General features: G+C 46.7%; 1 protein-coding gene across 1 annotated transcript in view; it reads left to right on the forward strand.

Annotated features, from left to right (window-relative positions):
* The window catches only part of CFDP1 (craniofacial development protein 1), a 136,000-nt gene extending 112,360 nt beyond the window's left edge, over positions 1-23,640 (forward strand). Inside the window, exons 6-7 of the mRNA XM_029237941.1 lie at positions 11,652-11,810; positions 23,309-23,640. Coding sequence (XP_029093774.1) covers positions 11,652-11,810; positions 23,309-23,399 — 250 coding nt within the window. The 3' untranslated portion in view covers positions 23,400-23,640. The remainder of the gene's footprint in view (positions 1-11,651; positions 11,811-23,308) is intronic.
* The last annotated feature ends 3,131 nt before the right edge of the window (positions 23,641-26,771 follow it).

The raw sequence follows: 26,771 nt of genomic DNA on the forward strand, positions 1-26,771 counted from the left end.
AAAAATAAAAATAATAGTAAATAAAACTATTAATATTAGAACAGGCAGATCTGTAGAGACGGAAAATAGATTAGTGGTTGCCTGGAGCTAGAGGAATGGGGGTGACTGCTAATGGGTATGAGGGGGTTTTTTTTGAGAGGGTGATAAAATGTTCCAAAATTAGATTGTGGTAATGGCTGTACAACTGAATATACTAAAAACCATTGACTTGCATGCTTTAAATGAGTGAATTCTTTAGTATATGAACTATATCTCAGTAAAGCTGTTTTTAAAAGTATTAACTGAGAATAAAAAATGATGTGTCATCAGATTTTCCAGCATTCTTTTAGAATACAAATCATTTCAGTAGCTTATATATTTGGGTTATCGTCTCTATTATCTTCACTCTTAGAGAAAAGCTCTTCCTTGTTACAACTAGGTAAATTTTGTTTTTTGTGTTTTTGCGTGGGTGCCCTTTTAGTTTTAGTTATATCATTCAGATGAGACCATCGGTGTCGACACCCCTAGCTCCGAACCTCCTTCCTTCGTCTGGGCAGTGAGAATGGTGAACATGCTCACTCAGTCTTTGCTGAATTACCAGCTGGGCCTCACAGTGATGGGAGCAGCATCGTGAAGCCACTTGCCCCCAAGGAGAGGGCCACAGACTCTCCCAGGCTGCTCCTGGCTTCTGGGCAAGGAGCCACAGGTCAGAGGCCTTGCTCTCACAGCAGGGAGAGAGTGATGCCAAGTTTCCCAGGACAAATGGTTAATATACAAGGATGAATCAGAGAACTGAACAGTCCACCCTTCACATCTTTAGTTGGTGGAATTTGCTTTGATTTGTTTTCATTTTCTTGAACCATCTGTGCGTGGCAACATTGGCCAGCTTTGTTTCACCACACCTTCATCTCCCAGCCAGTAGTCGCTAAAGCTCCTTTTTCAAACTTATTGATTGTGATCCATAGTCATACATTTACGTTATGACCCATTGTGGATCATGGTCATAAAGGCTCTGAGGGGATGCCAGCGTGCAAAGAAACTGGATTTGTTCAAGGTTCATCCATCACTCAGCAGTAGGGTTGGATGACAGGAACCTCGTAGAACAATCTACATTTCTGAATGAAAAAGCTACTTTAGCAACCCCTAGCTGGCAGATTAAGGAAAGGGACTCTACTTATCATTTTTTTCTTGCCTTAGAGATGGAGGGTGCGAATTCTTTTTGGTAGTCAGTGATGCAGTGGGTAAAAATCTTCCATTTATTAAAGAGAAACTATGTTGTGGTTATACAGATTACCCAGCTGCGGTTAACATCTATGAAAACCATTTCCTGAGTGCAGTAAAAAGAAAGTTTTCTGCTTTCTGTACCAGACTCTGTGGGAACAGATATTTTTCTTTGTTGAAATCCATTGCATTGCTTTAGCAAAGTGACACCTAGGGCTCAGGCTTGAAACAGGCCCCTTCTTTTGATCATGCTTGTGCAGGTAATTGCTTCCCAAGGACTCTTTAAATCCTAGATTGTAAAGGGGTCCTGTGACAATGGGAAAACTGTGGATAATGGTGTGTCCTGGCTTTTTGAGGATAGATGGGAGCTGCCCTGGAGTGGGGCAGGTTGGGGTCTGGGCCCCGTTGAGTTGCCCACTGAGTTACCAGGATAGCGGCTTCTAGGAAGCCAGAGAAGACGCCCTGGCAAGCGAGCGAGCGACTGACAGCGCAGATGCCGCCCCGAGAGGGATTTGGAGTCAGGGCCCCAGCAGGAGTGTCACGTGCTGGAAATTACCTTTCTTACTATTCAGCCCCATCTAATGAAAGGACCATAAAGTGCACATGCACACACACACACACACACACACACACACACACACACACGCACGGCAGAACTGTGAGGTGTCGGGAATCACTGCATGCTTATTTAGTAGTGGTAAGAAGTTGAGGCATGGAGGGGAGTAATTTTGCAAAATGTGTGCTAGCTAACTCCTGTGTGTTCAAAGCCTTGTGCCTACCCATTTCTAGAAAGGAGCGCAGGCATGACTCGTCTGGTCTGACTGAGGACACCCCCCACATCCTGAAACTTCGACCTGATCTCAGCCTGGGAGGTGGCCAAGAATTTAAAAATGTATTTTAAAGTTGACATCCTCAGACATTTTCATGAGGAGATGGAGACCTGCCTGAGAAAAAGCAAGCCGGGAGTCAAACAACAGAATGAGGTTTGAGAAAACATGCCAACTCCTGAATCAGCAATTAGCCAAAACAAGCCAGTCGGAGCACATGTATCTTCTGGGCTTTGCTTCTCATGTTGGCTGGTGTCTCTGACAGATGTGCTCTTTTCCTGATGGGATCGATCAGGGTGAGTGTGGGCTCCTGCCCTCAGACCAGGCAGGTAGTCCGCAGAGCCGCCCTAGCCTGGTGCAGTCACAGGACGAAACCAACAGAGCTCTCCTTCGGAAGGGCCTTGATGTGTTAGCTGCCAGATCCTGATTCTGCCTCATCTCTCCTTTGCCTCTATGGCTGTGATTGGTTGGAGCCCATATGGAAGCAGTATCAGGAAAAACAAGCTGTGCCTTCCTCAGTTGAGCTCCCAGGGTTCTGCATAAAGAAAAATGTCATTATGGGCTTTGTTAGAAGCTGTATTTAATAATTCCTTTAAAATTCGGTCTCAGAAATGTAAATGGCCTGTTTGTGTTGGTCAATACATTATTCTCCCCAACTCTACCTGATCATACAAATTAAAGCAACAGCAGTTTGCACCCCAAGGGGAAAGTGTCCCTCCCCTCCCCAGGCATAACCCTCATTCCCAATAAACTAAACATTTCCTCCTTGGAGAGCCCCCAGGCCTCCTTCACTCCCCAACTGCTGTGAAATGGTGGAGGCCCTTCCCTGCTTTGCCCTGAGCCCCCATCATGGGAATGGTGTGAGGAAGGAAGTTGCTGGAGCAGAGGCAGGAAGGGATGTGGCATTATCTCTTCCCCAGGGAATGAGATACAACCACAGGGGAGTCGGACAAAGGAGAAGGGAAATTCAGTAGTATTTCCTAGAGGTCTGGTGGGTAGGCCAGAGGGTTTTGCTTTGCCACTGACTTCATGTCACTTAACCCTACGCGCACCAGGCCTCCAGCCCTTGAGAAGAGTATCCAGGTATCGAGGTGAATGCTTCCGTGTTGGCCAGAGACCTCTGTGCTCACCATTGGCAGATCTAGTCTAGGACTCTGCTGATGATCTCATAACCATTGGCCATTCTCCAGTTACTGCTTTTTCCCTTTTTAGAGACTTTCTTACAGCCAGAGCTTTATGATCCCTTTGGGAGTTTCTGTATATTTATCCTTCAAATAGGGTCGTTCGCTATTCATTCACCCCAGTCTGTCCTTAGACATGGCCAAGGCATTATAGGTGAGGTATGAAATAAGCAGTCAGAACTTCCTGAAGGTATTATTCTACATATTACACATTAATTACAAATTAATCACAGAGAAGAGAATGTACGTTTACAAATGAGTCACCACATTACCCAAGGGGCCACACTTAGCATCATGAGTCCTGGGCTGACCTGACACTATGTGTCCATTACTATGTGACGGTGCAGTAGGAAGTACCCTACCTCACGTACATGGCATATTTGGCATAGGACAGAGACAAATCCTAAACAAGCAATATTCTGTAAAACAACCAACCTAGACTCAAAAGACTATCAAAGACCAAAAAACAAACAAAAGGCAGAAGACTGTGCTAGATTAAAGGAGGCTAAGGGAACCCCAGATGTGGTGCCTGATTGGAGGCAATGGAGAACAAATGTGAAGGCCGCTGGGGAGGCATTGAGGGAAATGTGAATATGAACTTTAAGTTAGATTACACCATTCTATCAATGTGAGATTTCTTGGGTATAATATAAGGTGTTGTTTATGTAGAAGAATGTCCTTAGGAGACACACACAAAGTATTTAGAGGTGAAGGAGCATGAATCACCCCCCCCCAAAAAAAAGATAAGCACATGTGGCAAAATGTTAATAATTGGTGAATCTAAGTGAAGAGTGTTTAGGTAATAGTCGTTCTCTGCTTTCAACTTTTCTGTCAGTTTGACATTTTTCAAACAGGAAAGTTGAGGGAAATTTCTCAGTAGACCACACTGCTGTTCTTGTGCCATCACATTCCATACCGCAGAAGCAGGAGTGCACTGGATGCTCGCATACCCTAAAGCTCACCCACCCACCTGGCAACGCAAGCCCTTTTGCATCTTCATACAGCATTTTTCTCTGCATTAAGTGTGTGAACCAAGCATTGCAGAGGCCTCACGTGCACCAAGGAATGGTGTGGGAAAGGACCCATTCTTTCCTAATGCTTGTCTAAATTTGACCCTCTCTGAAAGGTCTGAACTAGGCAGATTAATAAAGACAAACAACAATAAAAACAAACAATTGCCTTCTGTGGCAAGGGGCGCAAGCCCACTGAGCTGGTTTCAGCAGAACAATAGACCAGTGGACGACTGTTCTTCACAAAGAGGGGCATTAACTTTCTCTTGGCATATGATGCAAATAAACTACTGCCCAGCAGATGAGTTAGTTTGTCCCAGAGAAAAAGTCCATTTCAGTCACTTGAGAGTCCCTAACCCCAAGTTACTTGTCTCAAAAATAAATGACCTTTATCGCAAGAGAGACCAGAAACTGTGCAGTTAGAGGATCCCTACTGCTCTGGGGAGAACTGACTGTGAATGAATGTCTTCTATAGGAAGAGCTGTCCATTTAAACAGAACCAAGTCAGCTAGAATAGTCCTCCCAGCAGCAGCTCAAAGGCCAAAGCAGGCAAAATAGACCTCTGTGCTTAACAGGTAGGGAAGGAAGAGTTGAAAGGGGCTTTTTCTATAATATAGTGTTTTAGAAGCCTAGAATTCAGGGCTTTTGCAACCAGAATCATCAGGTATGTTTCATAGACATGCTATAAAGATGCAGAGCAGCGGAAATCAAATCAGACAAACTTACGTTCCCTTCACTCTTTTTTTTTTTAATTTATTTACTTATTTATTTACATTTGGCTGCGTTGGGTCTTTGTTGCTGCACGTGCGCTTTCTCTAGTTGCGGCGAGTGGGGGCTACTCTTCATTGTGGTACGCGGGCTTCTCATTGCGGTGGTTTCTCTTGTTGTGGAGCACGGGCTCTAGGCACACGGGCTTCAGTAGTTGTGACACGTGGGCTTCAGTAGTTGTGGCACGCAGGCTCAGTAGTTGTGGCTCGCGGGCTCTAGAGCGCAGGCTCAGTAGTTGTGGCGCACGGGCTTAGTTGCCACGTGGCATGTGGGATCTTTGCAGACCAGGGCGCCAACCTGTGTCCCCTGCATTGGCAGGCGGATTCTTAACCACTGCGCTACCAGGGAAGTCCCTCCCTTTACTCTTGGATTGGCATAAGATCGATAACTGAGTAGCAGATCGTTTTCTCTTTGTACAAAAACGGAAGCTGCTGCTGTTTGCCAGCTTTTATTTCACCTTTTGCTGATAGATGCCCTTTTTTTGGCTGGCAGTGTATCAATGTCAATATTTCTGGTTTTCCACTTTCCTGAGTCCCGATGTCCCATAGAATACTGTCAATACAATGTTGGGAAGTGAATGGGATTTAAACTCTTTTCCTAATTTACCACTGGCTTCCAGTCCATTTCCTTGAGTCATCTTGTCTTGGGCTTTGTGGAGATTACTTAGAGACTTACACAGGTGGGGAGTGAAATTGGCCCAGAGACTAGGGCTTTACATTTCATTCTTCGGGATTTCAGCTTAATCCAAAGAAGATCTGAAAGAGAATAGTGGTTTCAATCAGACAGCTCTCACTGAAGAATTTCATCATAAACTTTCTTCCCATTTCTCAGGAAGTACCATGCCAGTTCCAGACCCTTGTATGGCTCTGGAAAATAGTCCGTGGGTAAGCTACAAATAAGTCCACTCCTGCCTTGTAAACAGATGACAAATACTAAGGAAACTGCATATCTCTGCCAAAGAATCTTTGTTCCAAATAATTTGCCTGTTAGTGGTTAAGCAGGTTGTGAGAGAGAAGGCGTAGGCTTGAGCTGGGTTCTGTATGTTGAAGTTCTAAGTAAAGGTCAGTAGTGCTTCCATGCACATGTGTTGACCCTATCCTTGCTTGTCCAATTTTGGCGTTTCCTTTTCTTTCCTGTTGGTCCAAGTGCAGTGTTAAATCCTTCTGTTATAAGAGAAGATTCACTTGGATAAGTCCATTATCGAATCATATTAAACATGTAGTGGTCACGTACCATGGCAAGGCTTTGTACTACGCTGGGTGAGCCAAGAATGAGTAAGACATGGGCCCTGTGTACAGTAAGCTCCAGGACAACAGGGAAAATAAGAATATCCTCCCCAACCCCAAAATCAGCAGTGAAATTGGTGTGTGGAAGGGATCTACAAAGGTTATCTGTCCTCAGCTCTAGTATCAGCAAGGTGGAGAAGACAGGCCAGGTGTCAAAAGCACTGAGTACCAGACCCAAGTCTCCCACGGTGAACTTGGGCAGATTTCTTAACCTTCTTAGACTTTAGTTAACTCATCTCTAAAATAAAGAGGTTGCATTAAACAGCCTCTCAGCCGCTCCCTGTTTTGTGCCCTGATAGTATTTGGTCACAGTTTTTTTGGATGATGATCTCCTCTACTAGATTTTCTCCTGGAAGCCAAAGATTATGCTTTATATATTTTTGTATCCCCAGTTCCAAGCACATTGTCTGGTGTACAGTAATTTCTGATTAATCTTTGTTGGATGAGTCTAATGAACGAATGACTCTAAATTCATTCCCAAACCTCAAATTCTATTCTGTGAGACAGCTGGGTGCCTGAGGCTGATTTTAAAGATTATGGGAAAGATGTTCCCACCTTTTCTTCACAACCAGTTGTTGTGTCCTCTCATCCTTTCTGTTTCTGTTTAAGAAGTTATTTTCCCAGCTCCTTTCCAGTACCTCTCATAAATAAACAGCAGGATCCAGAGCATCACTGAGCATGGCCAGATAAAGCAGTGCTTTTGCTACGAAACAAATCATTTGAGTGACTCTGTGTCCATGCTCATGGGACTGGAGCAAAGAAAACATGTTACTTTAATATCTTTATAATAGACTCAACAGGATGGAGTTTATCATTTAGTTGCAGTGAATTTTGTTAAACTTCCATTCTGGGGGCTAAAAGGCAGCATAATTTCTAGCAAATTATCATTGTAAACTTTGAATTCAGCAAGGAAAAAGACAATGGTCATTTTGCCCTTTTTGTCCCTTTTACTCTTCTGAGATTCTGAATATTTTTTTGTGAGGTCTTGGTTGGTGTCTGGTGTTGGGACACGTCATCGGGCTTGGTACAGTGGGAAGGGAATTGGGATAATTGCTGATTGATGGAGAACAGGACAGAAAGCACAAGAAAAAAAGGCTTAGTAAGAGGCTCTTTCACAAGTGCGTTGTGCACTCAGCCGTACTCTCTGGTGGCACGGAAGCCAGCTGCTTAGAGTGAAGGCCGTGCTCCTCAGACAGGATTAGTCCTCACATCTTACGAACTTACGGTCGTAAGATCAGTAGAGTAGGAGGAGGCGGTTGAAATGTCACTGTTACATTGAAAACACCTCGGCAGCAGTAGTCTGGATATGTCTGAGTATAACCTTCTGGATGCAGTCTGTGAGGGAGCAAGTGCAGGGTGCCTTCCTGTGAACTTTGACCTCTAACAGGTGGGTGAAGGTTCTCTTGAATGTGGTTTCTGTGACACAGCTCATCCCACTTTAGAACCAAGACTGGAAAATCTGCAGCTGGGGGAGGGGTTGGGCTGTCAAAGCCGACTTTCTGGTAGTCCCTTGCCATTATGGCTTAGGATCCAGAACAAAGAGAAGTCAGTGTTGCTGTTGCTCTGATGCCTGAAACTGCACTGGTTCCTGCTGACAGCAGAGAGGTCTCCAAGGGAATTCGGACCTTCCCCTTTCCCCCGTTTTCCAGTGTACACACCTGCTAAATGCCTGTGGGATGCCAGTGCTGAAGTTGCTCCCTCCTGGCCTAGCTGCAGTTCTGAGAGGGGGAGCCGTAGGCTGAGGCGCTCTCTGCAGTTTCCTTCACAGCAGAATAGAGACAGCCAGCAGCCACTGCCCAGAATCTGGCTCTTTCCTGCCTGCCTCAGCTTTCCCGAAAGCCTGATGGATGAACTTTAACAGCAGGGATGGGTCCAAGGTCAGGGTAAATCTGCCTTCCTGAAAATTGCAATGGAATGATGCCAGGATTATGCCACTAAAGCCCCATTTCAAGGTGGGGAGTGAGTGTGAGACCCCACATTCCAGGTTCCAGGAACCAAGTGCTGTTCTCTCCGTGATGATGAGCCTCCGCATGTTTTGGCTGCTACTATAAATGTGTCGTTCACTTTGATTTAGCCTCAAATACAAGATGGGTAATTTTGCTTTTGAGGCCATCAAATTAGGAAATCATACACCGTGTTAATGATCCAATGCAAGCAGACATAGAAGCTTTCTCCTAAAGCATAATAGCACAGGTGAAATTTTGCTGATATTCATTTAAAGGGGGATTACGACTTTTCCTTTTCTAGAACCTTTTTCACTGCTATGCGGCAAAAATCATTTTCCCATAGACTTCTCGAAGTGACTTGTTGAAAAGATGGTATATTCTGGTAATACTGTCAGAGCTGTAGGCTGTCGGGGAGAGATGGTGTACAGAGCCGTGGTGCTGCCCAGATAAAATGGGGAACCCTGAGTTGCTGAGAGGTGATTGGCAAATATAAGTGGAAATTCCTCCCCTTAGAATTCCCCAATTTAGAAGTGTTCTGAACACCTTTATTCTACAAAAATCTGATTCTCTCCCACTAATTGGTTCTGTGATCCAGGTGACATTGTTGAGTTTATCGAGTGTCCACTGTTTACAGAACTATATCCATGTGCTAGAGAGAGATTTGGAGACCCAGAACTTAAGTATCCACACGATATAGAGCCTGCAAAGGGAAAGTCATGTTTCTCCTCAACATCTTTGCTAGATCCCTCTCAAAGCAGAACCTTAGGTAAGGCTTTGAGTGCAGGTGGTTTAGTTGGGGAGGTGTCCCAAGAAGCAAGAGTTGAGGGGGTGGGAAAAGTGAGGCAGGGAAGGCAGAAAAGCCACTACAAGAGTGCACGCATTTCCAAGGCCACGAGCCATCAGGACTTCTGAGAAGCATTCAGTGTACCTCCCAGGACTGCCTATGTGAGGACAAGAGGTTGGGCCATTTAGCCACCAGCTCCTGTCCGCCACAACCACTCCACCACGGTGCTTCTGGCATGTAGGCAGGGTCAAGGGACACCCTGCGGCCAGAAATGGAAAGCCTCCAGGTGTGTGGTTTTGGTGAGATGTTGTCCGCAGTGGCTCTGAGCTTCCTCAGAGCTGACCAGTGCAGCAGCAGCTGACCGTAGAGCCCTCAAGCACCTGTTACGGAGAGGAGCAGTGCCGTAATGGGAAAAGAACAGGGATGCAGTAGAAACACCAGCAGGAGGTATCTAGTTCAGAGACTGGGGGAAGGGTCTGGGAAAGCCTCCTGCAGGAAGCGGTTTCTAAGCTAAGGCAAGACCAGATGAATGGGAGGGGGACCGGGAGACGTGAACTGCAGGTGTGGCTGGAGTGTAGGTTGCAAGGGGAGATGTGGCGAGAGAAGATCAGGAAGAACTCTGCGAGCGAAGGAGTTTAGACTTTATTGTAAGAGTAATTAGGAGTCAAGGAGGAGACATTAACCAGAAAGACGTGATAAGCTTCATATTTTCAAAAATTCACGGTGAAGACAGCATGTAGGATAGATGCCAGGATGGAGCAGGTGAGTGATGGTGGGACAAGACAGAAGTCAGGGAGACAAGTGAAGAGCCTGCTTAATCATCCAGGTGAGAATATAAAAATGAGAACCAGGACAGTAGCAGTGAAGCAGGTAAGAAGGGGAAAGATTTGAGCCATATTAAGTTTCTGCCTCCCCACTTATGCTCTGTTCCTGGTAAAATATAGTCTGTGTGTGTTGATGGAGAGATTGTTGTAGGGACTGTTATCCGGAAAAGAATTAGAAGATATGAATCAAAAGCTCATAAAGAGCTCTTTGGAAAATCCTTAAGCAAATTGGGAATAAAATAGCCGTCAGGAAATCTCTCAAGTAAATTCTCACGTTAGAAGTGAGACAGCACAGTGCACCACACTGAGGGTCAGAAAAGCCTTGTTTTGCCCTGGATCTGCATCTTCTGTTGGTTTGACCTTTGTTGTATCATTTAACCTCTCTGCACTTCATTTGTTCAACTCCAAATGAGAGCAGTGATGCCTGCCCAGCCTCTTCTGAGTTGATCTTAAGCTGATAGCCTGTAGTAGGGTATGACCACAACAGGGAAGCTAATGAGAGTGTGGAGGGTAATGGTTCAGCACCAGGAGTCTCGTGTTCAGTGTGGACACTGGCCTATCGGCTCTTTCCAGGGCAGAGGTAGTGAGCCACCCCTCACTGGCCCTGTGCTGCAGGAAGGTGGGATTTCAGAATGGTTGGTGAGACACAAGATCATCTTGAAGTTCCTCCTCCAACTCTGAGACTCAGTGGTCCTCTTTCACGGCACTAGGGAGAGTAAGATGAGAAATGGCTATGAAACACTTGGGTAATGAGCCTTCTAGGCAAGTGAGAGGTGTTAGTATTGATGTTGTCAGTAGGCCTTGTGATGTTAGCTCAGAGAGGTTTTAAATGTTTTAACCCTCTTGCATATCCCAGTAAAGCAGAAAATGACTTCTAGTTTCCTGTATGCTGGTATATAACTTGTTTTACTTTCTAAAGAGACCAAAAGCCATGTTCATTCCATACTTCCTTCCCCTAGTACCACCTTCTTACTAGCTGCATTCTGTCTTGCTTATTTTATCTCATACATTTAACATTGACTAGAAACATTTGACCTGCCAGGACTTGAACTTGGACATATGGGGTTTCTCCCACCGTCCACGACAGCATAACCAGCAAGTAGAGCACAGGCTGTACATTCCCTGCTTCCAGGATGAGGAATGTTCTCCACCTCCTGGGAAAAACCAGGGTCCTGACTCACAGGAGTTGAAAGGAAACTGATCTTAGGGTCTTTTTAAGATCCTGTAACTCTTGCTCATCAGTGTTGGGATCTGGTTCTCTTTCTCTTGAAGGGACTCCCTGGGGCTTTAGTGCACAGATGATGACCGTGATTCAGGGTGGATAACATTTATTGCCCCTTTGCTCTGTGCCAGCTGCTGTTTTAAGCACTTTATATAGAGGATACACTACAGCCCTGTGAGTAAGCATTCACTTTGTAGATTAGGAAACCGAGGCAGATGTAGTTAAATACCTAGCCTAAAGTCACATGGTTCGAGCTGGAATATGAAGCAAGGCATGTGATTGTAAAACCATGTCTGAATCATGCTGCACTTCTCCCTCCTTGCAAGCAGAGACCTGTCTGTCATACAGAGCAGACAGAGGTCTTCAGGATTTCCTATCCCCAGGTCGTTAGAGTGGTCAGAGGTATTGAGCAGGAGGAGTGCATTAGGATTCTGGTCTCCTTACTGTGCTCTCCACAGCAACAGGAAGTACCCTGGATGCAAACATGGCTCCCATTAAGATAAATCGCTTGAATCTAGGGAGGCCCGTGCCAATCAGAAAAACCATTAATCGAGAGATTAGAGTTTTTACCTGCTACATGTTTCATGTTTTTGCTTTCTCTAGGTTAAAAAGATCAAGTGGCATGAGCAGCCTTCTGGGGAAAATAGGAGCCAAGAAGCAGAAGATGAGCACCCTAGAGAAGTCCAAGCTGGACTGGGAGAGCTTCAAGGAGGAGGAGGGCATTGGCGAAGAACTAGCCATCCACAATCGGGGGAAGGAGGGGTAAGAAGTAGTGCATTCTATTCTCTGAAAATCCTCCAAACCCTGGGCTAGTTCATTGCACATGCGCCACCCAATTTAAGTAGGCAGGAGCTTTTCACAGTAAAACAAAAAACATGAGTTCTCTGGTTTGTTGTTGAAGCTGTGTTCTAATGTGGGCAGGTCCTGTCGGTGAGGAAAACATTGGGGTGACAGGAAGGGGTGGGAGGGCACGTGAGCAGCACTTCTCTCGGGGAGAGGCACGTCTGCCAAGCTGAATTTGCTGAATTGCAGCTCCCATGAACTGTAAGTCACCTCGTTTGTTCATGTGGTCAGATCTGGCTCACCGTATCAGCCTCGGCCTCATCTGAATTATTTGGCCTTCTGAGAAGCCAGACAAGCTCAGGGCATCAAACGCAGAGTCAACAGAGCGCCTAGATGTTGTCGGGTATTGTGGGATTTTTTTGTCCATGTCATTGTGGCCCGGGGTGGGGCTTCACCTTTGGCTTCAACCTATGTGACACACCAGCCCTCAGACAGCATCTGGGCCATCACATGCACCCTCTTCCTCTTCACTTTGGAATACAAAGAGGGTGTCCATAAACTGTGTACAGGAATGTCCTGAGAGAAACGGTGTTCACTGAGTACTTAGGAACCTCAGAAGGAGCCAAGAACAAAGTTACGACAGAAGTGGGTCCATGGCTCAAGGTCCACACTCCCCACCCCTAACAGTGAAAGGAAGTGTGCGTGGCCCATCAGACAGCCCTGGTGCTCCACATGCCTGCCCCTCTCCAGCAGGGGCTCTCCCTGCAGTCGCTGTGCATCCCTGAGGCTCAGCTCCTTCACCAGTAAAACTGAGATAGTAATACCACCCTTAGGGTGGTTGTGAGGCTCTCATGAGACAAAACATGTGATATATATATCATGCATATATGTATATAGCACAGGCAGACCTCAGAGATATTGCAGGTTCTGTTCCAGACCACCGCAATGAAGCAAATATCGCAATAAAGTGAGTCATACGAATTTCTTGGTTTCCCAGTGCATATAAAAGTTATGTTTATACGATACTGTAGTCTATTAAGGATGCAAGCATTATATCTAAAACACAATGTACAAGCCTTAATTAAAAAATACTTTATTGCTAAAAAATGCTGACAATCTGACAACACAAGATTGCCACAGTCCTTCAATTTGTTAAAAAACACAGTATCTGCAAAGTGCAATGAAGTGGAGCACGATAAGAAAGGCATAAAGCCCTGTCCACATAAAGCCCTTTGCAGAACTGCCTGTCACTGTCACTTAAAGGTGTGTATTAAGTGGTAGTCATTCAGGTTACGTATAAGCTAAATTATAATAAAGATAGGTGAGGGATTTGTTTGGGGGGTCATTTTTCTAGATTAGGTTTCACGAGTATTTGAATGAACGTAGAAGCTGATCAGTAGATTAAAAAAAAAGTGTCTTTACTGACTTTATGAGCTTGTTTAACTACCAAGACTTCTAAGTCCATCTGTCAAAGATGGTTTGCCACAGGACAGAGGTAGAAGTACCATAGCCATCTGGGGAAAGGCCCACAAGAAAGCACAAGCAGGAGTCAGTGTTACTTGCAGAAGGCCTCTGATGCATTACCTGAACCTCCCCACTCTGACTCAGCTCTAGTAACTCAGCCCCGCCACTTCTCCATGTTTGCCTGGTGATCTCAGGCAGCAGAGGAACTGCCAGAGCGTGCCACACTTTACTGCTTCTCTGAGGATTGATTATATGGGTTAGACAGTGTTCGTTCTGTTAATAGAGGTCTTATAGAAGTAAGGAGTGGTGCTGTTGAAGATAAGGGAGAGATAAGAAAATGTAGGCTGGAAGAGAAAACAAGATTAAAAAGGACATCTGCCCAATGAGGACTTTTCAGGCAATGGAAAATCACATAACTGGGTTAGGGAACAGCTAATAGCATACAACCTTTAAGCCCTTTGCTTTTCCCTCTGTCTCTGAGCCTTTTCTGCCTGGCCAGATGATTCCACGGATCTGATTGTATTTTTCCAATGCAGATCTGATGACTTCTGTGCTCTGCCTTTGGCTCTTCTCACCTGCCCTCTCTAGTGCCCACCCCATACCTCCACTCACTGCCTTTCCTAGCTCCTGGCAGATTAAAGGGCCCAACCCCTAGTCCAGGGAGGGAACTATTACTCTGGTTCTTACCTTGGCTAAGCATGAGAATCTTCTGGGGGTTTTTCCAGAGTTACATGACAAGGGCACCCCTGTGCACCGCTGAATCAAGAGTCACAGATATCTGTGTGGTGTGTGTATGTATACACACACACACAAACACACACACACACACACACACACAATGGAATATTACTCAGCCACAAAAAAAGAATGAAATTTTGCCGTTTGCAACAACATGGATGGACTTGGAGGGTATATGCTTAGTGAAATAAGTCAGACAGAGAAAGACAAATACTATATGATATCACTTACATGTGGAATCTAAAAAATATAACAAACGAGTGAATAAAACAAAAAACAGATACAGAGAACAAACTTAGTGGTTACGAATGGGGAGAAGGAAGGGAGAAGGGGCAAGACAGGGGTAGAGGATTAAGAGGTACAAACTACTACGTATAAAATAAATAAGCTATATGGGAATATAGCCAGTATTTTATAACTATATGGAGTATAACCTTTAACAATTGTGAATTACTTGGGAATTCTCTGGCGGTCCAGTGGTTAGGAACTCCACGCTTCCATTGCAGGGGACATGGGTTCAATTCTTGGTCAGGGAACTAAGATCCCACAAGCTTTGCGGCTGGGCCAAAAAAAAAAAAAAATTGCGAATTACTACCTTGTACACCTGAAACGGATATAATATTGTACAGCAACTATACCTCAATTTTTAAAAAAAGAGTCACAGATACCTGTATCTTTAAATCACTTCTCAGGTGCTTCTCATGCACAGCCTGGATTGAGACTCACTAGACCACAGCAACTAAATTCTAGAAATGAGAGCAAGACAGCTGCTGGGTGAGCCTATCCAGCACGTATGTAACTTAGAGAGCTGACTTCAAAACAGGGACTGTCGAGAAGGGCAAGAAGATTTCTACTGAGAAGTGTGCCCAGTGCCACAGTGTCAGAGGGTGGGAAGCACAAGCCAAACCTGAAAGGTCTGTTTGGTCAGGCCCCCAAATTCTCTTACACAGATGCCAACGAGAGCAAAGGCCACCTGGGGAGAGTCTGCTCTGAGGGAATATGTGGAGAACCCCAAGAAGTATTACCATGGAACAAAAGTGATCTCTGCTGAAACTAAGGGGGAAAGGTCCTATTTGATAACATCTCAAAAAAGCTACTTACAGGGCTTCCCTGGTGGCCCAGTGGTTGAGAGTCCGCCTGCCGATGCAGGGGACATGGGTTCGCGCCCTGGTCCGGTAAGATCCCACATGCCGCGGAGCGGCTATGCCCACGAGCCACGGCCGGGGAGCCTGCGCATCCAGAGCCTGTGCTCCGCAACAGGAGAGGCCACAACAGTGAGAGGCCTGCGTACCGCAAAAAAAAAAAAAAAAGCTACTTATAAGTAATGATTGGCCTCTACCATATTTATTATGAGACTGTGACATTTTTACAGACACCATATTTAAATTGTTCTCCTATACAAGAATCCAAATCATGGATAGTGATAAAAAATATTCCTGTAATACAGCCCTGACTAAAATAAGATGGAATTGAGGTTAAAAGATTATGTTGTGCATTTTGTGTTTTGATAGTAATTCTACTTCAGTAAGTGCTATCCCATCTTTCCCCTTGTAAAGCTTTAATAGAATTTGAAGCTACATTGGTCAATATTGGATTATTATTGTCCAATTTTTAAATTTTATTTAGTTTATTTATTTTTGGCTGCATTGGGTCTTCGTTGCTGTGCGCGGGCTTTCTCTAGTTGTGACAAGCGGGGGCTACTCTTCATTGTGGTGCGCAATCTTCTCATTCCGGTGCGCAATCTTCTCATTGCGGTGCGCAATCTTCTCATTGCGGTGGCTTCTCTTGTTGCGGAGCGTGAGCTCTAGGCACGTGGGCTTCAGTAGTTGCAGTATGTGGGCTCAGTAGTTGCAGCACGCGGGCCCTAGAGCATGTGGGCTTCAGTAGTTGTGGCATACAAGCTCAGTAGTTGTGGCGCACGGGCTTAGTTGCTCCGCGGCATGTGGGATCTTCCTAGACCAGGGCTGCATTAGCAGGCGGATTCTTAACCACTGCGCCACCCAGGGGAGCCCTACTGTCCAATTTTTTAAAAGCAGTTTTGCTGTGTGAAAATATTCACATAAAGAAGCAAAGCACCTTAAGAAACAGCAGGCACAGGACCAGATCTGAAGAATTTAGACAATGGAAATATCAGAGACAGGTTTTAATACAATCATGCCTACTGTATTTAAAGAAGTAGACAAACTTGAAAATATTTGCAAGAAGAAGAAACTATAAAATGTGGCCTAAAAGACCCAAACAAAATTTCTAGAAATGAAAAATTTAATAACCATAATTAAAAACGAGAGGGATAGATTTAATAGTAGTTAGACCAGCAGAAAAGAGAAATACATGCACTGGAAAAGAGCCAGAAGAAATCATCCAGAATATTGTTCAGAGAGACAAAAAATAAGGAAGAGGGAAGTTAAGCCTCCTGGAGGACAGCGTGGGAAGAGATGAGAGACACCTCTTTACAGACTTTTCAAAACTCAAAGAATCCCAAGATAAAATAGAGATCCACACTGCAGAGTGAAGTTGCAGGAAACCCGTGACAAAGAGAAAAATCTTAAGAGCAGCCAGAAAAAAGAGATTTCTTTGAAAGGAGGAGCAGTTAGACTGACAGGTAGCTTCTCAATTAACAGTACTTTTCATAACATCCCCAAATTGGAAACAACTCCGATGTCTATTTGTAGTAGACAAATAAAGTGTGATGTGTTCACACACTGGGATACTCTTTACCAATTGGAATGAACATGGGTAAATTTCAGTAACATAATAACAAAGAAGTTCATGCAGTATGGTTCCATGTATTATATTTATTTGTTTTAATTCCATTTATATGAAGGTCAAAAATGGGCAAAAACAATGCGTCCATTAGGTCAATTTGTGAAGAAGCAAGCCACGAAAGAACGCACACAGTATATGTCTATTTATGTCGAGTTCTCAGTTAGGCTGTCACCAGGTCAAGGAGCCGAATGCTGCCAGCCTTCAGGAGGCACGTTCATAACTTTCACCCAACACCCACACCCAACACCCAAGCCCAGCCAGGTGTGAGCCTGCCCACATTTCCACTTCCCTTTCAAGTTTCTGTTCCTCTGACATTACAATCTAGTTGTGCCTAATTGCGAATCATTATAAAGCAAGCTCTCCCAGTCCAGCTTGGACTTCTCTAGGGCGCTCATCTTCTGCTTCTTGGCTTGCTATATAATGATTCATCTGCCTTGCCCATTTTATACTCTGTGTGTGTGTGTGTTTGTTATATTTTACAGTAAACTGAAGTGCAGTTGAATTCAAATCCTGGCTCTTCTACCAGCCTGCCATGTGCTCTAGCCCCAGTTTCTTCATCTGTGAAGTAGAAACTCTTCAGTGTACTCCCAGGTTTATAATGGGAATTAAATAAGTAGGGGAAATGTCTGGCATGTTTATAGATAGGATTCCCCCCCACCCCAAGTCTCCGCCCCCTCTTCTTTCTTCTGTCTGCCATTACTGACCACGCCAAGCTTAGGGCCTTACTGGAAGGCTAGGTGCTCTATTCCTCTAAATCCCTTCCTGGTGTATTCCTGCCAAGCCTTCAGGAACACTTCCCACAACCGTGGCCAGTACAGCTTGGGGGCATCTCCTCTCTGTCTCCCAGGCTGGCCTCTCTTCCTTCTCTGGGCTTTTAAAGTAGGGAAGTCCCAGGGCTGAGTGATGGGCAGCCGTCGTTCCTCATATTCTCTCCCCCAGGAAAGCTAATTTCATGGCTTAAGTACTATTTTCTGCTGACGACTCGCAAAAAAGCTCTCTCCTGCCTGACCATCCCACTGAGCTGCAGACTCCCGTAGCAGCTGTTTAGTTGACATCTCCATTTGCATGTCCAAGACATTACATCAAACTTAACATCCAAAACCAAATACAGATATCCCCCACTGTTCAAAAGCTTGCTTACACCACTTTGCTTTTGCGAAAGACCTCTACATTTTCTCCCTAACTGAAAGAAATCTGGAGAGGATTTTCGTTTTCACCAAAAGGCAATTGCTCCTTCACTTCACGCCATTTCAGCTAAGAGAGGTGTTATAGGGACGCTCTACTTTCGGATAGCTTGAGATACCTCTGCTTGCTTTCTTTCCATAAACAGACTCCTTCCTCAGACTTCTCAGAAAATGGCACCATCACCATCCACCCAACTGATGAAAGAAAGCCCTAGGAGCATCCTCTTTCCACTCAATCCTGAAAGTCCAGTAGATAGTTCTGTCATGAAGTATTTTGGTCCATCCAAGCTGCCTGCAGTCCGGTACAAGCTCTGCTCCCTGCTTCTGTATCTGTACCTTCCCTCCATTCTTCTCTACATCACAGCCAAAATGATTTTTTGAAAGTACAAACCATTTTTCCTCTCTTCCCTGCTGATTTTAAGTAGCACTTAAACGAGTGTTCACCTCCTTACCCTGGCGTTTGCAGGCCCCTCGAGCCGTCCCCTGCCCACCTGTGACCCTCTCCCCTGCTCCAGGCGGCCCAGCCCCTGCACAGCTCCTCCGGGTCCTCCTCCACGGTGGGCTCTTGTTGTGTCACTCAGATGCCACTCTCTCTCAGAGTAGCCCCACCTTAGGAACCCTCCATCAAATCACCCTCTTTGACCTTCTTCATCACATTTATTGTCAATTGATACATGTTGTCGTGTTTTGTTTCATGTACGGTAAGCCCCGAAGGGCAGGGTCTGGTTCACCACCCCGCCACCAGCGGGGTGCTAGAAGAGCATCTGTCCCAGAGCAGGCGCTGAGCCATTGCACTGTCTAAATGCACATCCCACTAGCTGTCAGGCAGCCATGGCTTTGTTTTGGAACCTAGTAAGATTGGAATTAACCACCCAGAAAAGAAGGGCATGACAAGTCAGAATGACATCTCCACCTAGGCATCATTTTCAGACAGCAAAGTTGGTTAAAATGCCTGTTCCAAAGAGGTCAGCTGCACAGCAAAGAATCGCTGCCTTTCCTCTGAGCCATGGACTCCAGGGCGCAGTCCAGCATTTCAGGATCAGTGTCCCCAGTCGGCACTCAAGGCCTTTAACATTGCTTCCCTCTATTCCTATAACTGATCGCACTAGGTTCCCTGGCAGTGTTCGCCATCAGCAGCGCGTCTCTCCAACACTGCTGAGGTAGCGGCCAGCAGGATTGGGGGGAGGGATCAACGCAGAGAAAATGAGAGGAATATGGGCTTGGTCTCGGCTGCTGCTGGCAATCAAATTGAAGGTCATGGAGCTTGATGATTGGAGACCAGGTGTGCTTGTGATTTGGAGAGGCATGAAGGAGAGAGAAAATAATTTTCTTTCTCCAAAGAATCTATCTCCATGACCCCCAAGAGTCACTCTTTCAGAACGAGCACAATCTTGAGGTGAGATGGGAGGAAAGCAGTGGACAAGAAAATTAAAATCACCACCCTTTCACTTTGGCCCTCGAGGTGTTTGCGAGTCATCCTCTTGCACAGGCCTTGTGTGATGTTGAGCAGATTGCTTCTTTCACTTGCACTTCTCAGGGCAAAGAAATGCACCTCTTAGTACTTACATCACAGAGCTTTATTCCAGCCTCAGACGGCCTGCACTGCCTGTGGCTTTCTGGTGTTGGTCCACTTTCCTTCTCAGGTTTATGCTGCACAGAATGCCTGCTGGCTCTGCTGGGGGCATAGTGATAACGCAGCCCTGAAACGTCCTCCGTTATGTGCCTGCTTCGGATTTCCCTGCACCTCCCTGTGCTCTTTCTTTTCCTGACCAGTGGGCAGGACGCCTCTCGTGGGCGGATGTGACTGTTTGGCGGAGCTTTTGGGGATCAGCTGCCCCACAGAACTCTGCCTTCTTGTGGGGGTGGATGGGCGTCCTTTCACTTGCAGCCTGGTTTCCCAGAAGTAGGTACTAACATGTTCTCTGGAAGCATTTTCTACCCTTCTCGTCTTCTTCTATTTTTCCTTCCCTCCACATTGGCCTAGATCTCAAGAAAATTGGTGGCAGAAAAGTAATTTGGGTTGCAGGATCAAAAAGATGACCGAGCCTATTGTGTCTAACCTGGTTCTGAAAGGGAAAGCTTAGAAAATCCCTTAGGTTTTGGTGCTGTTAGCATATTTTATTAATGACAGTGAAGAGCTGCAGCCTCTTAAATGGGCCACATAAGGCAGTAGTGGTGGGAAGGGATGATCCCCTCTGCCCTTCCCAGTAGACTGGGCTGAATCAGTCTGGGTCCCCAGGAGTGCTGGGCACAGACCAGAAAAGAAGCCTTGCACTTGTCAGCTGGTGGTTCTCTTCTGGGACTGTAACCCGCTTAAGGTGCCTGAAAACTTTCTGAGGCTCAGTTTAAATAGGTCGTCCACTTGGGCCACCTTGGAGGAGGCAGCCTTCCCCACAAGCCCTTCCTCTTTCTGGGGCATTTGGTCTCTTGGTCCCTGTTCCAGCTGTCCCAGTTTCTGAGGCTTTATAGTGATACAGTCAGGTCAGAAATGGGAAGCAAGAACCGCACAACACTCATAGCCATTTTTGGTTTTATTGTTTACAAAGTACTTCTTACAGTTTCATTGTAGTGTCAGAGGGGTGTTGTCATTTTTATTCCTGTTTTACAGAGAAGAAAAATAAAGTATCTTGCCCACAGTCACACACATAGTAAATGTCAGAGCCACCCTCATCCTTGGCGCCTTTTCTGTCCTGAGGGTGGGAGGAGGATGTCGAGTAGAAGTGTTGTTCCTGGTCGGCTCTTGGCCGCGAACCAAAGCCATCACATGGATCGGGTTAGCAGCTGCAGATGCTGTGCACGGGGGAATGAAGTCGCCACACCTGCCTTGATGGCCTTTGTCTGGGTTGCCCTTGAGAATTGCATTCTGCATATGTGCCCCTCTTTGCTGCCCGAGGCGTTCCCTAAACCTGAACTCTGCCTGCACCTGCTTGTTTAGCACCCAGCCTGGCTTCGCTCTTGATAGTCTCAAAGTCAGCTGGACCCGGCACCAGCACCGCTTCCGGGAACCTGCAAGGCATTATTCATGCTCAGTGAGCATCTTAATTTAAGTATCACTTCCTCTTCTTTAAAGGAAAGTCAAGAAGAAAGACCACAAATGCTCAAAGCCACATACTTCCTCTTCTTTCCGCCCCCAGGCCCGCTCTCTCAGGTATCCCTAGGTAATGGCTGTCTTGAAACATGCCCTAAAGTTGTCTTGAACCACTGCTCCCGTATTTGTTCTTTGGGAACTTCCAGAGAGGCAGTTAAAGCGCAGGCTGTCAGAACACTGATCTCCGTCGTGGTTTTCACCAGGGCCTGTGGGCTGGGGTGGGGAGGGGTGACGGTTGTAGTGTGACAAAGCCCGTCAGTGATCTCGGTTAACAGTCCCCACTGGGGAATCATGGGTCCCTTGGTGGTAGACAGAAGATGAATTTGTTCTGTCATGTGTCTACTTACCGGCCACAGTCTCTCCTGCTTTCACACTTTATCAAAAGGGGTCCACAGTGTCTGTGGCTTCCCCATCTGCCGGGGAATCTGAAATTGAAATTTAACCAGGCATCCTGTATTTCATTTGCGAAATTTGATGACCTGACCTTGAGGGCTTATGTCAAGCCTACAAGCAGGCCCTGCCCTTGTGTTTCCAGCCATTCTGGCCCCTCCTTGGCAATTTTGACACAGCAGCTGAATTCCTGATCCCAGACCAGGTGGTAGCTAGTAGTTGCTGATAACGTGCATCAAGAGAGCTGACTGTTCCTCTTGGATTGATTGTCCTCAGAACCCTGACAGAAGCTGGCTTCCCGAAATGATGGTGACAACTCTGCCATTTTATCGAGCACCTGCTCTGTGCTAGGCATAATATGTACACTATTGCATTTAATCCCCACAACAGCCCTTCAGAGTAGGAATGATTAAGGATGATTACCTTTTTGGGGGGGGGGGCGGGCAAATTAGGAAGCAGAATCAGCAAGGTTACATGGATTACCCAGAGACACAGCTAGCAAGCCGCAGGGTCGGGATTCAAGCTGAGAGCTGCCACCCTGTCCGTAGTGAGGTATAGGGTTAGTGGCCGCAGGCCTGGCTGGAGAGCGGATGGGCTGGGCTGGGTTGCTTCTCACAGGGTGCTGTGGGCAGGCAAGCGAGGCCCTCAACTCAGCAAAGGAACACAGGGTCCTGAACCTGCTAACGTTCTCACCCTAAACGTAATGACCTTGTAATGACAGATGCACATTTTCCACAATGCAACAAAGGAAAGATTAGTGCAGAGATTCAATTCTGCCTCCCGTTTTCAGTGGCAGTTTTGCTCTCTCAACAGATTAATTAGCAGCAGAGATCCCCTCCCCCCAGGCAAGCGGCAGCACAGTTCAGGCCAGAAGGTGCGCGAAAATGCAGCTGTGTCTCATTCAGCGGCCAGCCTTCTCCTCGCAGTGCCTGCTGTTTCAGCCCTGTGCTTCCTTCTCACCCTGCCTGGGAGGCCGACGGAAGCCTTGTCTGCTGAGCCTGGCCAAGATGAGGGGCAAACCACCAGCTTTTAGGGGACCCTGTGTGTGAGCCGTGGATGGCAGAGGTGCTTGACCTCGTTCCCTTGGAGGAATTTAAGGAAAGGCCTCTTCTGTCGTCCTCGCAGAAGCACCCTGGCTGCATCTGGGTGGAGGACACAAGGAGAGGTGGGAAGGGTGTGGGGAAGGAAGGAGCTGCAGGTAACCTTCGACGGTGAGCGCTCTGCGCACCTCAGCCCACTTCACCTTCCCTGCAGCCCCAGGAGGTAGTTCTTACTGGGTTTCTTCCATTTGTAGAGGCACCTTTTCCTGCATTTTGATACGTGTGTGCAGGGTACATAGCTTTCTCTCCCCACCAACTCAGCGCACCGCCAAGGCCAGGAAATGTGGTGTCATTATTTTGCTGCTGAGAAAAGCGACGCTCCTTGACCGGCATGGTCTGCTAATGTCTAACCAAGCCAGGCTCTGAACCTGGGCTTGAGGGAGTCCCTGTTCTTTCCTTAAAACCTGGTTACAAAATTGCGACATTTTCTTGCCTTCAGCCTCTAATGTACTTCCCCTTGATAAGTTGTTGGTTTCTCTTTTTCATTCTATTTTCACTCACATCTGAACCAGAAACGTGCTTGTTTAGACTAAATGGGAGTGGTCTGGATGTTCCTGAAATAGTCGTGTTGTCCACTCTGGGCACCACCTGTGGTCATCCGTTTATGTTTGCTGTAACCTGATAATCCCACAGGCCAAGTGGACCCCTTTACACCGGGGTGAGGGATGCGGGGGACAGGACAGGACAGTGCAGGGGAGGCATTTTCTTTTACTGCATCTGCTGACAGATACCTTCATTTTCTTCCAGGTACATTGAACGGAAAGCTTTTCTAGACCGAGTGGATCACAGGCAGTTTGAAATCGAGCGAGATCTCAGGCTGAGCAAAATGAAACCCTGATGTGATGAGGAACCTACAGCAGCTTAATCCTGTTTACAACGTGAGCTTTTTGTGCGTCTTTGAAATGTTTCCCGTGTTTCCCATTGACTGTTTCCCAGCAAGGTCTTTTTTTCTACATTGAATTTCTGTCTTTGTATCTTGATCTCATGTGATTTCATTCATTTTACTTTTAATAGTTTGTCTTTTAAAAAATAAAAATTAAAAAGTACAGGTTGGTCCTGTGAGAGGCTGGTGAAGATGACAGCACTCACCTTTCCTTTGTTCTGCTACAAAGTCCACCAGGCCAAGCCAGCACCTCCCAGGCCTGTCCTGGCCACCATGGTGGAGAGAGTGACCAGCCTACACACACGTGAACCCCCAGAGGCTGTAGGGCTCCCTGTGAAGAGGCTCGCCAGTGTTGGTGGAACACCAAGTCCCCGGGCAGCTCTGTTCTCAGTTCCACTCCTGCTTCTCTCCTGATCTCTTTCTCTCTCCTGAATAGGATTCCTATTTGCTGGTATAATGTGAGGCTGAAAATAAGGATACACTATTGCTGCATTAGGGATTTTTCTTTTCCTTCAGCCATTTTCATGTTCTCAAAGTCAGCTTCACGTGTGCTCTCACCTCAGTAATGCTTTAATTTTTGGTTTGTCAAAGAAGACTCCAAAGGACTTTTTTTTTTTAACTCTTTAGGAAAATTTAAATTCCAAACTTCATATTAATAAAGCAGTAAACAGCACATCCTGCCCCTGTGGGCTGGCGGTGGGGATGTCCTGAGTAACACGGACAGGTTTGGGGGAGGTAGGCTTCCAAAGACTGGAATTCAGAATCCTGCCTGGACATCTACCAGCTCTGTGACCTTGAGCACAGTTCAGCTTTCTGAACCTTCATTTTGTGGTCTGTAAGTGGCCTGAGTAATACCAGAACCTCACAGGGTCGAGATGAGCCAGTGACATGTGCAGGGAACATGCACAGGTCTCCCCCTCTAGTCCTCTAATATGTGGACAGAACCTCATGCAACCAAGACCTGATTGTCAGCCCTGCATGGCTGTGAGGTTATGACCCTCATTACTCACTGAGGCCAGGCTGGGTGGTCGGGCTGATTGAGGTGTGTGCGTCTTCAGTTGAGAATCATCTTTTCTGTCAGAGTCTTCTTTGAACCATAGCCCACAGTTTTTAAGAACAAGTGGATAATATTTTATCTAGCTCTTCACATCCACACTTAGTGAAAACTAATCTGCCTGACTCCCAAAGGAAGTGACATCTCTTTATCTAGGAGTTGGGAATTGCCAAGGAAAATGTTTGCAGGAAGTGGGGGCCTGAGTCAGCGCTGGGAGGCAGCTCGGTAGCCCTTTGCCGGGCACCGTGCGCCTCCCTTGTCCGTGGCATGGATGACTGAGGAGGGCAGCCAAGGATACTTCCTGCTGGTCTGTGGAGTCCAGAGAATCCCTGAGAGATGAGTTTCCTGGCCTTGCTCCTGCCATCAGTCTTTGTCTTCTTGTCCCAGATAAACGCATCACATTTCCAGAGCATCTGTTACCTTCCCATTACTGAAAAAAACTGCCCTAAAACAGCATAAGGTCAAAGAATAAAAACAGCCTTCTCTATGTGTTCTGTTCACCTATTTCCCAAGGAGCGCAGTCCTCTAATTAGGAGCGCTGCATGAGGCCCCTAGGGGAGAAAGGCCGCATTAAGAGCTAAGTCTTGAGTGAGGCGTGCGCCACTGGGGCTGAGGAGGGGAACAGGTCTAGGAGCCCAGGGCCCGATTTCCTGAGAACTGACAGGTCCAGCAGGCCAGCTGGTAGCTGGTGCTGCAGAAAACCTCCCTAGAGAAGAGTGGCGTGATGGTGCTGCTGGTAGCCAGGCAGGGACCAGGAAGGCCAGGTGACAGGGCTCTCCAGGTGCTGTGCTGCCTCTTGGCCTCAGCAGGACAGAGACGGTGTGTGCGCCGTGGCTCTCTGGAGTGCAGTCTTCTTCTGGTATTTGGTATCAGTCTTTAGCCAGAACTGGAATTGCTCAGGCATGTTGGATAAGAGTCCATGACTCTTTTTTTTTTTTTTTTAATTACCAAAAAACCAGTAACAGATAGGAATTGGTGTAAGATGGTGGACTCCTGGGGAAGGATTCAGAAGCTCTTAGCTTCATTAATAAATGATGCAGTGGTTCCATGTGCCTGGTGCTTCCTCACAAGTTATCTGACCAGAAGAGGAAACTTGCCTGAGATCAGACTGCGAGACTGCCAGTGGTCACACCTATGTCTTATGCCTAGAGGACAGAAGGCGGGGGGCCCTGCCGGCGAGATGAAACAGCCTCTCATCGCCTTCTGGATCCCAGCTCCTAGTTGGAGGATTCACGTTGGAAAGGAAAGATTTGAGTGCAAGGGGACAGAGCAGCCAAAGATGAAGAGATGCTTCCAGTTGAGAAGAATGGCAGCTGGCACACTCCAGTGCCAGAAGCTTGTGTCAGAAGTACACCAAAGGCTTGGGCACACGGGCTTCAGCTTCCAGTCCTCTGTGCCCTGGGGCGGCATCTGAACCTCTCTTTGGGGAAGAGTGTGCTGCCTCACCTAGACACACTCAGGCCTTGGGCAGACAGGCCGGTGGGGCGGCATAAGCCCTGCCCCAGAACCAAGTTTCTGTGCTATACGGTGTAGGCAGTGTTGCCCTCTCCTCTTTGGGATGCTGCCTGGTTTCAGCGAGTGAGGGGAGGAGGGGCTGGTGCCCAGGTGACAGTACCTCGGAGAGTCGAGGTATCTTAAATGCCATCCCACTGCACCTCCTTCCTTGGGCACACAGGTGTACCCAGGGTTCCTGCTTCAGGCTTTCCTTTTTTTCTGCAGCTTTTTTTTCATGCCCTCTTAAGGCAACTTAGATCCAACAGGACCACCAGATGCAATCTTTGTGCACACGAAGTTGACCACAGAGGGAAAGTGGGCTGTGGAAGTCTGGAAGATTCCACCCTGGTTCCCTGCAGCCTGGAATTGCCCAGTCCCCAGAGACTCTCCTTTCCAGAGCCCCTCTCCATGGTCTGCCGGTGAGCCTTCATTGTTGTACCCTCAGAAAGCTGATGGTGTAGACAGATCTCCGCTCAAGTAAGGGACAAGGTGGCTGTGTCAGGGAGGGAAGGGAGAAATGTAACATGAGGAGAACACTGGCAACATCTTACAGTGGGTTTGGCGTCCTGCCTCTAACCTTAGATTGTAGCCCTGCCATCCAGGTTGAGTCCCTCCCTCAGTGTCTCAGATTCCTTGTCTTCAAAAGGTTTCTGAGAATGCTTAATAATCCTGCTCTACCTACCTCACAGTGTTTTGTTAAATGAAATACATTATCCAAGTGTTAAGTTACTCTAATTAAATTGCACACTAAAGGCTCCCAGCTCCCCAAGACAGCCAGG

This window comes from Monodon monoceros, unplaced genomic scaffold (genome assembly GCF_005190385.1).
Source record: "Monodon monoceros isolate NGI ecotype Baffin Bay Population unplaced genomic scaffold, NGI_Narwhal_1 Super_Scaffold_10, whole genome shotgun sequence".
Lineage (NCBI taxonomy): Eukaryota > Metazoa > Chordata > Mammalia > Artiodactyla > Monodontidae > Monodon > Monodon monoceros.